The sequence below is a fragment of the Petaurus breviceps genome, unplaced genomic scaffold, assembly GCF_028583685.1.
Source record: "Petaurus breviceps papuanus isolate PSGF00001 unplaced genomic scaffold, PetGlider_PUasm1.0 90925, whole genome shotgun sequence".
NCBI lineage: Eukaryota > Metazoa > Chordata > Mammalia > Diprotodontia > Petauridae > Petaurus > Petaurus breviceps.
In genome coordinates, this window is record NW_027187380.1 from 36,399,781 (window position 1) to 36,417,720 (window position 17,940).

The following is a 17,940-nucleotide window of genomic DNA, read 5'->3' on the forward strand; positions in this document are numbered from 1 at the left end:
TCTCTCTCTCTCTCTCTCTCTCTCTCTCTCTTTCTCTCTCTCTCTCTCTCTCTCTCTCTCTCTCTCTCTCTCTCTCTCTCTCTCTGTCTCTCTCTGTCTCTCTCTGTCTCTCTGTCTCTCTCTGTCTCTCTCTGTCTCTCTCTCTCTCTCTCTCTCTCTCTCTCTCTCTCTCTCTCTTTCTCTCGCTCTCTCTCTCTCTCTCACACACACACACACACACACACACAGAAATATTACATTATTACTTGGGGAAATTTCTTGTTCAACCATAACATAATATATGAAATAACTTCTTTGTATGGGGAATTTTTACTTTATTACCAAACCTTAAGCAGCACTTACACATCAGGAGTGCATACAAAAGAGAAGAAAAAGAGGTTAATACTTTTCTGGAATGTTTGGATTCCTGGTCCTATGGCCTAAAAGCTCCAAGACGATAGGTGGACAAAAGGCTAAAGATATAGAAATACCTGGAAGCTTCCAATTCTAATAGCTGTTCTCAACCAAAAGAAGTTCCCCTGCCCCATTTTATAATTTTAATCTCACTAATTTTCAGTTTAAGAAGGATCAAAGATATGTGGCCCATATCCTATTACATTAGGGTCAAGATGGGGACAAATCAAAACTAGGAGAGGAAGATATAAAATTTGAATTTTATCCTACATGTAATGGAAAACTATCAGATATTTTTGACCTGGGGAGTAACACAATAAAATCAATGCCATAGAAAGATTAATCTGGCAGAATGATACAGGATGTGTTAGAAAAGAAAAAATTGGAGTCAGAGAAAGCACTTAGGAAATGAATGTAGTAGTCTGAAGACTAGACTTTAGGTTGAGAAAAGGACCAAAGTGAGAAACATTGTGAAGGAAAAATTCAATAAATCAATAAATATTTATCAGATGTCTACAATGTGTTAGGCACTGTTGTAAGGATTAGGGATACAAGTAAAATTTGTTGGGGGGTTTTAAAATTCGATTTTATTTTATTATCAGTTCTAAATTCTTCCCCTCCTGTATTTCTTTTTTTGTTTGTTTTGTTTTTGTTTTGTTTTGGAGGGGAAATTGGGGTTGTGACTTGCCCAAGGTCACACGGCTAGTAAGTGCTAAGTATCTGAGGCTGTATTTGAACTCAGGTCCTCCTGACTGCAGGGCCGGTGCTCTATTCACTGCACCACCTGGATGCCCCCTAAGGTGCTCTAAGTAAACCATTATAAAACCTGCAAAAAGTCATAGTTTTGTTTCCTCTTTGCCTATTCCTTTGCTTATTACTTAAATTTCTTTCTCTTACCTAATTGCTATCAGTAGCTTTTCTAGTACAATACTGAATGATAATGGTGATAATAGACAACCCTGCTTCACCCTTAATCTTATTGGAAAGGCTTCTAGTTTATCCCCATTACAGATAATGCTTGGTTTTGGTTTAAGAAAAACTCAATTTAGTCCTACATTTTGTGTGTGTGTGTGTGTGTTTTAAACAGGAATTGGGTGTTGTATTTTATTTTTTTTTTAAATGCTTTCTACATCAATTGAACTAATTACATGATTTTTGTTATTCTTCTTAATATGGTCAATTATGTTTAAAGTTTTCCTAATATTGACCAGTCCAGCACTCCTGGAATAAATCCAGTATAATCTTTGTGATATAGTACTACAGTCTCCTTCCTACTATATTATTTAAAATTTTTGCATTAATATTCATTAGAGAAATTGTTCTATAGAGATTTTTCATCCCTCTGTTTTGACTCTCCATGGTTTAGGTATCAAGACCATATTTATGTCATAGAAGGAACTTGGTAGGACCCCTTCTTTACCAATTGTTTTCAAAGTTTATATTATCATTAGTTACTATTTAAAAGTTTGGTAGAATTCACTTGTAAGTCCATCTAGTTCTGGAGCTTTTTCTCTGGGAGATCATTTGTGGTTTATAAAATTGTGTTTTCTAAGATAAAGTTATTTAAAGTATTCTGTTTCCTATTGAAGACAGTTTGTATTATTGTAAATATTCATACATTTCATTTATATTATCAAGGTCTTTTGGTGTATGGTTGAAAATGAAATAGTTCCTAATGATTGCATTTATTTCTTCTTTGGTTATGAATTCCCCTTTTTCATTTTTGATACTGATAATTGATTATCTTCTATCTTTTAAAAAAACAAATTCAGTAATGGCTTATTTTAATGTTTTTTTCCAAAAAGCAACTTTTTACTAATTACCTTAATAATTATAAGTTTTATTAATTTAATTGTTCAATTTTTTAGCTTTCAGTTTTGTTAGTATTTCCTTTGATTTTCAGGATTTCTATTTTGGTGTTCAGTTAAAAGTATTTAATTTATTATTTCTCTAAGTTTTTTTTTAGTTGAATGCCCAGTTTATTGACCTGCTGTGTCTCTTTTTGTTGATAAAAGCATTTAAATGTATAAAGTTTCTCCTCAGTACTGCTTTGACCTCATCTCACAAACTTTGGTATGTTGTCTCTTCTGTGACATCATCTTAATCTTTAGGACTAAGCTATTTAGTTCTCAGTTGACTTTTAACTTTTACTTCAAAGACTCTTTAGTAAATGTAATTTTTATTGCATTATAGTTGGCAAATGATGCATTTAAAATTTCTACTTTTCTCCTTTTGTTGGCAAAATTTATGCCCTAATGCATGGTCAGTTTTTCAAAGGTGCCATATAAAGAAATAGAAATATTCCTTTCTATTCCCATTTAGTATTCTCCAGAGGAGTATTATATCTAACTTTTCTAAAATTTTATAAATTTTTTTTGCTAAAATTCTATACTTAACATTGTTTTTGTTTTGTTGTTGTTAAATTTATCTAGGTCTGGGATAGGTAAATCGAGGTTTCCCCCACCACTGTAGTTTTACTCTCTTTTCTTTTTGTAATAATTTAACTTTCCCTTAAGAATTTAGATGCTTTTGGGGCAGCTAGGTGGTGCAGTGAATACAGCACCAAGCCTGGAGTCAGGAGGACCTGAGTTCAAATCTGGCCTCAGACACTTAACATAAAACTAGCTGTGTGACCTTGCGCAAGTCACTTAACCCTAATTGCCCTACCTTTCCCCCTCCAAAAAGCAAAAAATAAAATAATAATTTAGATGCTATGCCATGGGTGCCTATATCTTTAGTACAGATATTAATTCATTGTCAATGGTACCTTTTGGGTAGGTAGGTAGAGCAGTGTGTCCACTGTACCAGCCCTATAGTCAGAAAGATTAATCTTCCTACATTCAAATCTGGCCTCAGATATTTACTAACTGTGTGACCATGGGCAAGTCACTTAACCTTGCTTGCCTCAGTTTCCTCATCTGTCAAATTAACTGCAGAAGGAAATGGCAAGCCACTCCAATATCTTTACCAAGAAAATCCCAGGGGTGGCCAGGTAGCACAGTGAGTAAGAGCACCAGCCCCAGAGTTGGGATGACCTGGGATCAAATCCAGGCTCAGACACTTAGCACCCACCCAGAAACACCTGGCTGTGTAATCTTGAGCAAGTTACTTAACCCCAATTGCTTTAAAAAAAAAAAAACAAAAAAGAAAGAAAGAAAATCCCAGAGGGGGTCACAAAGAGGTGGATATGACTGAAAAAACTGAACAACAGCAACAACAACAACATGGTATCTTTTAGCAAAATATAATTTTCCTATTTCTATTTTAATTAGGTCTGTTTTTCTCATATTTTTAATCTGAAATCATTGCTACCCTTGCTTTTTTTTCTTTGGCTAAATGATAATAGATTCTGCTCCAGCCTCTTCCATTATTTCTCTGTGTACCCTATTGTTTCAGGTGTGTTTCTCATAAACAACATGGTTTTATTCTGGTCTCTAATCCATTCTCCTACCCTCTCCATTTTATGGGTGAATTTGTTCATTCACATTCACAGTTATGATTTTAACTATGTATTTCTCTCTATCCTATCTTTTATATTATTCCTTCTCTTTTTTCCCCTGCCCCATTTTGCTTCTGACTAATCCCTCCACTGTACCTTCCCTCTTATTTTCCCCCTTATGTTTTTTCTCAATTATGCTGAAATAGTTGTAATAACCTTTTTATGTTAATTTCTAGTTTACACCATTCATTTCCACAAGATTTTGAGTTACAAATTTTTCCCCATCTTTCCCCTACTCACCACCCCAAAAGAACAATTGCACTGAATACCCACTACCCCAATCTGCTCTCTCCTATATCCTCCCCCATTCCCCATCCAACTTTCCAGTACAGCAAGATGGAGATCCATACCCCAATGCCTGTATATCTTATTTTCTAGTACATGTAAAATAATGATGACGATAATGACAAAAATAAGAATTTTTTTAAACATTTGATTTTAAAACTTTGAATTCCAGATTCTTTCCCTTCTTCTCTCATCACCCACCCTTACTGGGAAGATAAGCAATTCAATATAGGTTGTACTTGTGTAGCTACACAAATCATTTCCATAGTGGATATATTGTAAAAGACTGACTATATTTCCCTCCATCTGATCATGCCCCCTACTTGTTCTATTTTCTACTTTGACCCTGTCCCTTTTCAAAAGTGTGTACTTCTAACTACCCTCCCCCCAACCTGCCCTTCCCTCCATCAGCGCTCCTCTTATCCTCTTCCCCCCCCTACTTTCCTGTATTATAAGAGACCCAATTTAGTGTGTATGTTATTCCCTCCTTAAGCCAGATTCAATAAGAGTAAGGTTGGCCCATTCCCTTATGCCTTCCTGTTCTTCCCCTCCATTGTAAAAGTTTTCCCTTGCCTCTTTTATATGAGATAATTTATCCTATTCTGTCTCTCCCTATCTCCTCTCATTATATTCCTCTCTCACCTCTTAATTTTATTTTTTAAATATCATCTCTTCCTATTCAATTGATCCTGTGCCCTCTATCTATGTATACCTGTACACATATGTACATACATTCACATATGTATTCATATGCATATATACCCTCCTATATAGACATATGTATGTATGTGTATATATATACATATACACATACACACACACACATATATACATTTATATTCCCTTCAACTATCCTCATACTGAGAAGAGTTTCATAAGTTACAATTATCATTTTTCCATTTAGGAATGTAAATAGTTCACCTTTGATAAGTTACATATGATTTCTTTTTCCTGTTTACCTTCTCATGCTTCTCTTGCTTCTTGTATTTGAATGTCAAATTTTCTATTCAACTCTGGTTTTTTCATCAAGAATGCTTGAAAGAGGGGGCAGCCAGATAGCACAGTGAGTAAGAGCACCGGCTTCAGTGTTGGGAAGACCTAGAGATTGAATCCCGGGCTCAGACACTTAGCACCCACCCAGAAACACCTGGCCATATGACCTTGAGCAAGTTACTTAACCCCAATTGCTTAGGGGTGGCCAGGTGGCTCAGCGAGTAAGAGCACCGGCTCCAGTGTCAGGATGACCTGGATCAAATCCCGGGCTCAGATACTCAGCACCACACCCAGAAATAACTGGCCATGTAACCTTGAGCAAGTTGCTTAACCCCGATTGCTTTAAAAAAAAAATTATTGAAAGAGGGGCAGCCAGGTGGCACAGTGAGTAAGAGCACCGGCTCCAGTGTCGGGATGACCTGGGGATCGAATCTGGGCTCAGATACTTAGCACGACACCCAGAAATAACTGGCCGTGTAACCTTGAGCAAGTTACTTAACCCTGACTGCTTAAAAAAAAAGAATGCTTGAAAGTCCTCTATTCCATGGAATGACCATATTTTCTCCTGAAATATATTACTCATTATATATGTTTGACTTTATTTTTTATTAGTTTTTTTGTTTTATATCCCACCCCCCACCCACTCCACTCTCTGCTTTGATTCCATCCCTTTCCAAAAGTGGGTGCTTCCAACTTCCCTCCCCCCCAACCTGTCCCCCCTCCATCATATGCCCCTTCCATACCCCTCCCCCCACTCTCCTGGAGGGTAAGACACCCCATCCAGTGTGTATCTCTCTCCCTCCTCAGGCCAAATTCAATGAGAACAAGGTTGACCCACTCCCCCCTGCCCTCCCATTCTTCTCCTCCATTGCAACCATTTTCCCTTGCCTCTTCTATATGAGATAGTTTACCCCATTCTGTCTCTCCCCATCTCCTTTCATTATATTCTTCTCTCACCTCTTAATTTCACCTTTTAAGTATCATCCCTTCCTGTTAAATTGGTCCTGTGCCCTCTATCTATGTATACCTGTAGACATATATACATACATTCACATATGTGAATGCCCATATACCCTCATAGATAGATAGATAGATAGATAGATAGATAGATAGATAGATAGATAGATAGATAGATAGATAGATAGATGATAGATAGATAGATAGATAGATGATAGATAGATAGATAGATAGATAGATAGATAGATAGATAGATTTCTATTCCCTTCAACTACTGACAAAAGTTTCATAAGTTACAATTATTGTTTTTCCATGTAGGAATCTTAATAGTTCAACTTTGACAAGTTCCTTATGATTTCTTTTCCCTGTTTACCTTCTCATGGTTCTCTTGCTCCTTGCATCTGAATGTCAGATTTTCTATTCAACTCTGGTTTTTTCAGCAACAATGCTTGAAAGTCCTCTATTCCACTGAATGACCATATTTTCCCCAGAAACATGATACTCCGTTTTGCTGAGTAGGTGACTCTTGGTTTTAATCCCAGCTCCTTTGACCTCCATAATATCATATTCCAAGCCCTTCGATCCCTCAGTGTAAAAGCTGCCATATCCTGTGTTATACTGATTGTGTTTCCACAATATTCAAATTGTTTTTTCTTGGCTGCTGGTAATATTCTCTCCTTAATCTGGGAATCCCAGAACCTGGCTATAATGTTCCTGGGAGTTTTCTTTTTGGGTTCTTTTTCAGGAGGTGATCGGTGGATTCTTTCAACCTCTATTTTGCCCTCTGGTTCTAAAACATCAGGGCAGTTTTCTTTGAGAACTTCCTGGAAGATGATTTCTAGGTTCTTACTTTGATCATGGCTTTCAGGTAGTCCAATAATTTTTAAATTCTCTCTCCTAGATCTGTTTTCCAGGTCAGTGGTTTTTCCATTGAGATATTTCACATTGCCTTCTACTTTTTCATTTGTTTGGATCTATTTAATAGTATCTTAATTTCTCATAAAGACATTAGCTTCCATTTGCTCCAATACAATTCTGAAGAAAGTATTCTCTTCAGTGAGCTTTTGAAATTCTTTTTCCATCTGGTAAATTTGGGTTTTTAAGGCATTCTTCTCCTCATTGGCTTTTTGGGCCTCTTTTGCCATTTGAATTAGTCTATTTTTTAAGGTGTTATTTTCTTCAGTCAGGTTGTTGACTCTATTTTCATGATTTTCTTGCATCATTCTCATTTTTCTTCCTAATTTTTCCTCCACTTCTCTTACTTGATTTTCAAAATCCTTCTTGAGCTCCTCCATTGTCTGTAAGTAGTTCGTATTTTTCTTGGAAGCTTTTGGTGCAGGAGTTCTGACTTTGTTGTCTTCCTCCCATTCCATGCTTTGATTCTTTTTGTCCCCAAAAAAGGAATCTAAGGTTTGACTGCTGTGCTTGCTTTGCTTCCTTTTCCTGCTCATGTTGCCACTCAATTACTTGACTTTTGAGCTTTTTGCCACAGTAGAACTTTGCTTCCAGAGAGGAATGCTTAGACCCAAATTGCTGGAGCTATTAGTTGGGTGCCCTCTCTGAAGCCCCCACAAGCTCTGGCACCTGTTCACACACCCCAGGACCTCCACCCAAGACAGCAGTCCAGATCTAGGCAGGTTTAAGCAAGAGTGATTACCCTCTGAATGGTTGCTTGGTCCCCCTATGATCTGCAGGCTAGGAGCTCTGAAGCAGCTACACGGCAGCTGGATGGCTTCTCTGCCACTTCTCACCCTGGGAGCAGAGGCTGGACCTGCTCCTTCATCCCCCCCAGTTCCAACAGAGTTCCACACTGACCTTTTCCTTTGTCTCTGGCATTTATGGGTTGACAATTCTAGAAACCACCACAGCTGCTGGTGATCCACTCTTCTGAAGTCTGCTCCAGCCACTGCTGGTCAGGGCCACCCTCAGGCTAAAATCCTGGGATCTTGCAGGGCTGGGCTCAGATCCCAGCATGCTGCAATGGACCATTCCTGTAGGCCTGCTGGGTTGCCTTCAGTTTCTCTTTGTCACTTTGTGAGTTCTGTAGCTCTAAAGTTTGCTTAGAGTTATATTTTATAGGTATTTGAGGTGATTATATTCCTCCTTTTTCTTAACACCTTTCCCTTCTATTTCCCTATTATTGGGTAAGATGTATTTCTGTATCTAGCTGTGTGTATGTGTATTTTCCCTTTCTTGAACTAGTTCAGCTGAGAGCAAGATTCAAGTGTTGTCCAATCCCTCTCTTCCTTGCTATATAAACTCCTCTTTGCACACCCCATTTATGTGAAATAAATGTCCCCATTTGTTCTCTTCTTTCCCCCCCTCTCCCAGTGCCTTCCTCTTTCCTGCTCCTCAATTCTTTTGGGATCATCCAAATATAATAGAATAATTAGAATCTCAACCGGGTCCTCTGTCTAAGTAGACTCACCCTAAAACTCTTGTTGATCATTAAGTTTGAGAGGTTACATGTATCATCTCCCCATACAATAATGTAAACAGTTTAGCTGTATTTAGTCTTTTATGATTTCTCACTCATGTTTATTTTTACATGCTTCTCTTGAGTCCTGTGTTTGAATGTCTGATTTTCTAGTTAGCTCTGATCTTTTCATCAGAAATGCTTGGAAGTCCTCCATTTCATTAAGGATCAATTTTTTCCTATAGTATTATACTCAGTATTGTTGATATATTATTGGTGGTTGTAAGCCTACATCCTTTACCTTATGGAATGTCATATTCCAAGCTTTCTCCTTCTTTATTTAGCAGCTGTTAAATCTTACATGATAATGATTGTGGCTCCTTGGCACTTGAATTCTTTCTTTCTGGCTGCTTACAACATTTTTTCCTTGATCTGGGAACTCTGAATTTTGGCTATAATATTACTGGGAGTTTTCAATTTGGGATTTCTTTCAGAAGGTGGATGGATCCTTTTAATATTTATCTTACCCTCTGTTTCTAAGATATTTGAACAGTTTATGATTTTTTTGAAATATGATGTCCAAGCTCTTTTTTCCCCCATGGCTTTCAGATAGTCCAATGATTCTTAAACAGTTCTCCTTAATCTGTTTTCAAAGACAGTTGTTTTTTCTGTGAGGTAGGAAATACATTCTTACCTACGTTCTTTGAACTTTCCCAGGCTCTTTCATCAATGGAAGAATTCTGTAATCTGGATAGGGACATTGAGGGATCTGCCAAGCGTTGGAAGAAATTTGTGGAGTCAGAATGCCCTGAGAAGGAGAAATTCCCCCAGGAGTGGAAAAACAAGTCATCTCTGCAACAGCTGTGTATAATGAGAACAATGAGACCTGACCGCATGACATATGCTATGAGGTAAAGATCTCAGCATGGCATGGAGGCTAACCTCTGCCTTTCATGGGAACGACATCAAGACAATCAAGGCAACACTCATGGAAAACTAAGTAGGAGTCTCCAAGTTGCCACTTTATTCAGGCCTCAAAACCATCCAAAGGAAGGGTTAGGAGTAGGGCTCATGATTATTATAGTAGTATAAACTCTATTCATTGATAGTTCTCAGACCTATTATTTCTTATAAGACTTAATTTTTATATTCCCTTGCTCTTCCAATTTATTTTTTTAAGACCTGAGAGGAGCAGATGGGACATGTTTAGTAATCAGAATATGAAGAGGAAAATAAGATACTAATCACACTTTGATCAGTGGAAAGCAACAAGAAGGTGGAGAGTAGTGGAAAATTGGAACAATGTTGACAGAATGAGTCAGTTTACTCTGAGATTGTCATGGAACCTATAAGTCAAGTACATGTCCATGTCATATTCACATACTCATTTCTGTCTCTAAAGTTATCAAAGGTGATCATAGCTTTAGAACTAGAAGGGACCTTACAGATTATTTAGTCTGATCCCTTAATTTTACAGATGAAACTGATGTTTATCCAATGCAATGTTATAGAAAATCCTTCTATATTACCAATTTAATTAAGTTCTTTACCCTCTGCTTTCCAGAGTATGTACCAAGATATTTGCTCTCTACAGTCACATTCTGATGACTTTTTTGCAATGCATCATTGAATTTCTTGTGAAAATCCAGTCATTCTTCTCCACTTCATCCATTGGTGAAATGTTCTGGAGATACTGGGGCAGGTTCCTTTTTTTATATGAAATCCAAAAACAGCAAACCAGAACACTCCCTTTCTAAGATCATGGTGTTTCTGAGAGAATTCATCTTTTATTCTTCACTCTTCACAACCTATCGTATTACAGAGATTCTGAGCTCTATGGAACTCATCTGAAATATGGTCTGAGCTGCTTTGTACTTCCTCTGTGTTTTACATTATTTGGTTTTATAAAGTTTAGTAAATATTCATCTCACATTAGTATTTCAAGGAAAGATCACTAAACTATAAGTTGTGAATCTTTGTTTCTAGTCCTCACTCTAAAAGTAACTATTATGTATAATCTTAGGAAAGTTACTTCCTCTGACTTGACTTCTTCATCCTAAATTAAATCACTTGTTATTTTTTTCCTGGCAGAGATTTTGTAGAAGAAAAGTTAGGAAGCAAATATGTGGTAAGCAGAGCACTAGATTTCTCTACCTCCTTTGAAGAATCAGGACCTGCAACTCCCATGTTCTTCATCCTGTCTCCAGGTGTTGACCCACTGAAGGATGTAGAGAAAGAAGGTAAGAGGACCTCACATCAGAACCAATATCAAGCCAGTACCATGCCTTTTAAAAAATATTATTTTTACCAAGCACCAAATAAAATTATTATTTCCATATGCACAGCAGAACAGAAAAAGAGGGATTGTATATAAAACCAGAAATATTACAATAATAGCCTGGTTTTATTTTTAAATAATAATATAATTGAATATTATTATATTTAACATACAGTTGTTTTATCAAAGTTTAGTAACGTTCAGTACAAAGGAAAACCATGACAAGACAGCTTTATTGAGGGGACATACTTAAAATCAAGAAGGGTAGTCAGGGGCAATGGAAACAAGTCAGGTCCACCAGGGCTCTGGGTGGAACTGGGCACAGTAAAATATAACTGGACTTTCTAATTAGCCAGCAGTTTCAATCCATCTAAGCCTGAAGAGTTACATTCTGTTGTTTACATATGGATCTATTCCTCCTGTACTCATAAGACCCCATATAGTGGTGATGGTGAATATGGGGAAATTGGATTGCAATCCAGTCCTAAACAATGGATCTCTCATTACCATTATTTTCCAATCAGTATAATGAGAAACATTTGAAGGAAAGTACTTTTAAAGCCAAGAAAAGATGTGACCTTGGTGGATTAAGTGATAATGATACCTTAGAAAGTGAGCTTAAATTTCCTTAAGGAAGTTGTTGATATCAACAGAAAAGTTGACACTATAGCTCTAGAATGTCCAGACCCACCAACAATCACTGAAGGATCAGCATTAATTGGAACAAATTCAAAATACAAGAATAATGCAAGCAGTAAGCTGAATCTTATTTCCTGCAAACTGACCATCTACACAGACAATACAGAAAACTAAAAGAAGAGACACACCAAAAAGTGACAGCAAAAATAAAAGAATACTGACCTTTCAAATTCTGGACTGGACCTTGAGGCATTTGACTTTGGTGACTCTCTAATACTAGAAGAAGATACAGATCTTGACAGCAGCTCAGCAAGAGACCATGCATTTTCCTACTGTGTGAGTAAGACAGGAGATATTCCTGAGAAACAATCCACAGAATCTAATTCACTGATTCATGACTAGTCTGGGAAAAATCTAAAAAGATTTCTTTCTCCATGATGGAGGACCTTAGAAGCCATCTCAAAGAAAATTAGTTAATCACATCAACACAATCCAGCAGCCATTAGACCCATAGTGATGACAGCAAAGAAGACAAAAAAGATGTAAATGTGAATAGACTCCCAGACTTGGAACAACAACAACAACAGTATCTAATGTGGACACAATGACTGGGTTTAAGTTGCCCTAAATTGTTTTCTAGGCAGCCAGTAATTAATTCTAAGACTTAGATTTGTATGGTAGATACCATATTTCCATGGTTGGGGTAGATAAGAAGTCTTCTTTCACCTGTCCAATTGGACGTTTTACCAATCTGATTGTGTGCTGCAAGCCATCTTGTAGGCACCTGCTGTTTTCCAGTGGTTGATGAAGAAAATAGTCAGAGGCATGGACTACCTGGGAAGTGTTGGTATGCATTGATGCCTTCATTATTTTTGCAAAACACTGAAAGAATATGAGAACTAATGAAAATGTCAGACTAGCTAGAGGAAAACTGATTGAAGTTATCAATAGGCAAGTGCCACTTTGGCATAGCCTGTTTTGTATGTGGCTCACAAGTTGTGAGCACTGACCCAGAGAAGGTAAAAGCACTTCTGAATTAGACAAATCTACAGAATCTTCTGAGACTTAAGAACTTTTCTAGAACTTAGTGGTTCTTATCAAAAATTTGTCATCCATCAGAAAGCATGCCAGCTTCCCGTATGAATCTTGTTTCACTTGCCTCCATTGTCTATAAATAATTGGCAAGAGCAGATGATGAAGACTTAAGGGAAGTGATACAAGTGAAAAAGCAAGGAAATGATGCTGTAGGATTTAAGTTCCAAGTACCAAAACTATTGAGACAATGGCAGAAGTTAGAACTGTGCAATGAAGGCAACATATGACATTTCTAATTGATTGAGCACTTATCAGGAATTGTGCTAAATTATGGGAATGCAAATATAAACAGAAAGATAGTCCTTTCCCTCAAGGAGCTTGCATTCTAATGGGGAAAGATAATACATAAAAGTATGCAGAAAAAGCATAGTAGGGGTAGACAAAAGGAATCCATATAGGGGCATGGTGGAAAAAGAAATTCAAAGAGTCAGAAGGGGAGGCCAGAGAAGAATGAAGAAGTGAAAATGATTGCCTTGAGCACTTCCTTAAAATGGGGGTTCTGGGAAGAACTAATCAATCAGAGAAGGGGGTATAAGTAAGGAAGATTTAGTTATCCTTTTTAGAATTAATTTCTCAGGATCCATGGCCATAACAGTCTCTGGTTTCCAGGTGTCAGATAATATTTCCAAGGCTTATGACTTATAAATATCTCTACCACATTTGTGCAGTGAGATAATGTGGTGACATAATGTGATTTTTACTACGCTTGCGCTGAATGATGATATTGCTAAAGTTAACCTGTAAGGCTATTGCTGGCATTATGCCTTCTTTGTCTGTTGCCATATAAATCAAGTGGGCATGATCAGTAAGTGGGGAACCTATAGGGGAATATGACTGTGTAATGCTGTGTGTATGCCTTGATTGGCCCCCATCAATTTGTATTTGCAACCAACCCCCATTGAGGCTTGAAGGGATTTAGGAGAGTGTGCAAGCTGGAATGCAGTGCCTGTCTCAATTGACCCCATTGAGACATAGGGGTAGCTTCCCCACCTTTTCTCTGGCCCCTGGGAGAAGGGTGATTAGGGAGTACCTGTAGGAGTTAATGCCCCCATTATCAGCAACCCTTTTGAGAAGAATGGACTAGAATAAAGTAAGATTATTAACCTCTCAGAAGCTGTCTTCCTATCCTTCCTGCCTACCCAGATCAAGATTGAATCTGTTAGAGGCTAGAGTCCAAAAACTCCAGTGCCTCCTTTGTGTTATTTGTGAAACAACTGGCAATGAGGATGAGATTTTACTGTCTGGAATAAAGATGGCTAAATTAGCTTCTGTAACTACTCACACTGCCCTGCACCAGTGTTTGCTGGTAGCTCACTATCCACCAGGGAATCAGTCCCTGATGGAATGGGTGATGGTAGTTACTCAGGCAGCTTGGCCAAATCAGGAGGATTTGTCTTCAGCTCCTAGCCTATGGCAGAGTTATGCTGACCTACAGCAGGTGATAAGGGAACTGGCTATGAAAAATGCTATATGTAATTTGAACCCCAGAGGCCCTGTTGAGGAGATTTTTACAGCAGGCATGAGAGACTTAGTGCTGCAGACCACTATTGGAGAGACCCTCTCACCATTTTGTGCCATTGGGGCTATATTAGCCCCGTATGTTAGACAGCCTATCAATGTGGTGACCTGCACTGTTGTGGATCTAGGAGAGGCTGAAAACATATGCAACAAAAAAAGGATCATGTACTACAATTGCCGAGGAAAAGAAAGAGAAAAGAGCCCAAAAAGGACCTGTCAGAGTTACCTGCAATCACATGTGGGATGACCTGTTAGAGACTGGAATCCAAAAACTCCAGTACCTCCTGTGTGTTGTGAAACAGGGGGCTGCAGTAGTGGGGAGGGGAGAGAAGTGCTGTTTCAGGGTGAGAAGCCCACTGGAGAATGGTAGCAGAGGCATCTTCCAAGATGAGAAGGTAGATTAAAAATGGTAGAGAAGTCCAGAGAATCAGTAGAACCCAGAAAGAAATGAAGAAGTAAACAGAAATAAATTTGTCCACATGTGTAATTTCTCCTAGAATGATGCTACATGCTTTATGCCATATTTGTTTAGGTTTGGGCAAAAGTCATGCCTACCTATTAACATGTATTTTGGTGCTTCACATAAATGAGATGATACAAATACTCACAGCTGGTACATTTCTCAGCTGATAGAAAAACTGAAATAAGTCTATCAATTTGCCACAACTTCAACTAGAAGAGCTATGAGAGATATAAAAGATGGTATGATACCAAAAATACTTCAACAAGAGTTTTGTTGAGAAACCTTGGTATCAGACAGGTAACACTGACTATGCCAGTTTCAGAGTGGGAGAATTTCTAGCACTAGCAAACTCACTCTTGATAAGGGCAGACAGGAAGACATAATAAGGAGCTTAAATAAGCTTCTCAACAGGGGCTGCTGATAATGGGAGCACAACTATTACAGCATACCCTAATTACCCTTCTCCCAGGGGTGGGTGAGGATATAGTAGGAGCAATAACTCCTACAGGTCCCATAAATATCAATGGGGGCCATTTGAGACTAACAAACATTAACAAATCCCCCCCCCAAGCCTTGATGGGGGCCAAACAAAGCACACAAGCATTCTAGCTTGTGCATTTCCCCCTTAAGCCTCAATGGGGGCTGGTTGAGGCAAACATACATGTACATTCCCCTTGTGCATTCCTATTCCCCACTTACTGACCAGAGCCTACTTGATTTATAAGATAACAGACAAAGAAGGCAATTTGCCAACAAGAGCCTGGCAAGTTCACACTATCTTATCATTATATCTCACTGTGCAGTCTCAGTGGATATTTACAACTTTAAGCACAAATGTTTATGTTATTTATCATTATATAACACCATGCAAGCATGGTGGAGGTGTTTACAAATCATGAGCCTGGGAACTAGGAGGTTCTTATGGCCATGGGTCCTGGGAACTATTATCTAAAAAATAATAACAAAATTCACCTTACACACACTAAAAATCTACCTTACATTCACTTGGTATTCATGTGAATCTCAAATTAACATGCTGATATATACCTAGCCAATTATACAAGGTATTTGAGAGACTAGGCAACTTGCCTTTTTACAGAATATTCCCAGAAAGTAGAGAAGAGTTTATCAAAACAATTCACCAGTCAGGCACTTAGCCACTGATTTGTGCTATTCTGGGCTTCCCTACAAAATCTAAGAATTTTAGCTATTCTAAGAGAGCTGTTTGGCTACTGCTGCTGTAGTTAACAATGTTAACAATGAAGGTTATGTGGAACCAAGAGAGATTACCAGTAGTTGCAGTTTAATGAGATGACCCCCAACTGTGTCTTAAGTAATCTCTCTCTCTCCCATGACTGGGTCAGGGAAGGAAGCAATTGCCCCTGACCTTTGTCCAGGAGAGGGAAAAATTAGAACAGGTTGCAGAACTTGGCAGCATCCCAGACAGTCCACATATGCTCACAGATTATTGGTCCTCCCACTATCGTTCTTTCCCTTAATACCACTTATTCTCGTTATATAAAGAAATTAGCTAGCACTCATTTATTTTATATGGAGAGAAATAAACAATACAACGCTTGGAGGAAGCTAAGTGGCATAGTAAATCTAGCATTGGCTCTGAAGTCAGAAAGACCTGAGTTCAAATCTAGCCTCAGATACAAGCTATTTAACTCTTGGCAAGACACTTAACCTCTCTCTTAGTGTGTAAAATGGGGATAATACTAGCACCTACTTCCCAGAGAGCTGTTATGAGGATAAAATGAAGTAGTGCTTTGCAAACCTTTAAGGACTCTACAAATGTTAGCTACTGCTGCTACCGCTACTGCTGGGAGAGAAAGCAAAAGGATAAAGAAACATGATGTGCTGGACTTAGGCAGACAGCTCCAGTAATTCTAACCACAGAAATGAAAAAGGACTTTTCTGCCTAGATTCCTTTCCCCTTCTGGAAAGGAGGGAGAAACAGACCTTGGAGGACTTGTTCAGTTGGCAGTGTAATAGCATCTTTGCCTGACTTGGAGGCCTGAGGGCACTTGGGGTTAATTTACCAATCATTTTCCTTATGATCACAGCATAAGGATCATGCTTATGATCTTATGATCTCAGAGTGGGAGAATTTCTAGCACTAGCAAGCTCACTCTTGATAAGGGCAGACAGGAAGACATAATAAGGAGCTTAAATAAGCTTCTCAACAGGGGTTGCTGATAATGGGAGCACAACTACTACAGCATCCCCTAATTACCCTTCTCACAGGGGTGGGTGAGGATATAGTAGGAGCTATAACTCCTACAGGTCCCATAAATATCAATGGGGGCCATTTGAGACTAACAAACATTAACAAATCCCCCCCCAAGCCTTGATGGGGGCCAATCAAAGCACAACAGTACAATACAACAATATTGTTTTGCCACAACAATTCAGCAGTTCATTCTAGTCTCTTTGAAAGGGAGAGGGGAGGACAAGGCAAAATGCCTAGGCTCTGCATGGCACCAAGATGAAGAATGCCACACTTACTCCAAACCTTCTTCTTCCCTCTCTTTAGAGGAACTTTCTCCCAAAATTCTCCTGGAAACAATCCTACAATTCCTCAATTCTGCAATGTCAATACTAGTAGATGCTAGGATGGCATCTACATCGCAATAATGAGCTAATTTTTAAACCACTGATTATTATATGCATTTGTTTTATATCCTGATATTTTGATGAAGTTATTTTTTGGTTTTTTCTGAAGGCCTGTTAAAACCTATACAATATTACTGTGGTTTCCTAAAATTTAAAAGGGAGGCTTTACATGATTAAATGAATCAGTCAGTGCTGAAAGAAATAGATATGGTTAATAAAAGGCCACATAGGGGTGGCTAGGTGGCACAGTGAGTAAAGCACAGGTGGCCCTGGAATCAGGAGGACCCGAGTTTGGTTCCGGCCTCAGACACTTAATATCCACACAAGAAAACTAGCCATGTAATCTTGGGCAAATTACTTAACCCCAATTGCCCTCCAAAAGGCAAAAATAAATAGATAGATAGATAGACAGACAGACAGACAGATAGATGAATAGATAGATAAACAAATAAATACATAATACATACATACAAGGCCACATAGTTTAAGTGAAGATACCTGAAAGTTGGAAAAACAGTGGAAGAGGCATGAGCAAAAAGAGGAAGACAGTAAAGCAATACCCACCTACCCCCAAACTGGGCCAGCAGCCTATTCTCAAAGCCTATTGAACTGTGTGCCCCTATACCTGATCTTGTAAAGGGTCTAGGATGTCTTAGCCACATTATTACATTCTGTAGGATATATATGTACTCTTGGGGTCTCTATACCTGAGGTACTATGCAGGAAAAGTTTTGCTTGCTTCTAGATTCAGTCCTCCACCTACTTGTCTGAACTTAAGTACTCCT

General features: G+C 38.3%; 1 protein-coding gene across 1 annotated transcript in view; it reads left to right on the forward strand.

Moving 5' to 3' along the window:
- Positions 1-17,940, forward strand: part of DNAH9 (dynein axonemal heavy chain 9) — a 531,344-nt gene that overhangs the window by 463,954 nt on the left and 49,450 nt on the right. The window contains exons 60-61 of the mRNA XM_069076799.1: positions 9,261-9,454; positions 10,635-10,783. Coding sequence (XP_068932900.1) covers positions 9,261-9,454; positions 10,635-10,783 — 343 coding nt within the window. The remainder of the gene's footprint in view (positions 1-9,260; positions 9,455-10,634; positions 10,784-17,940) is intronic.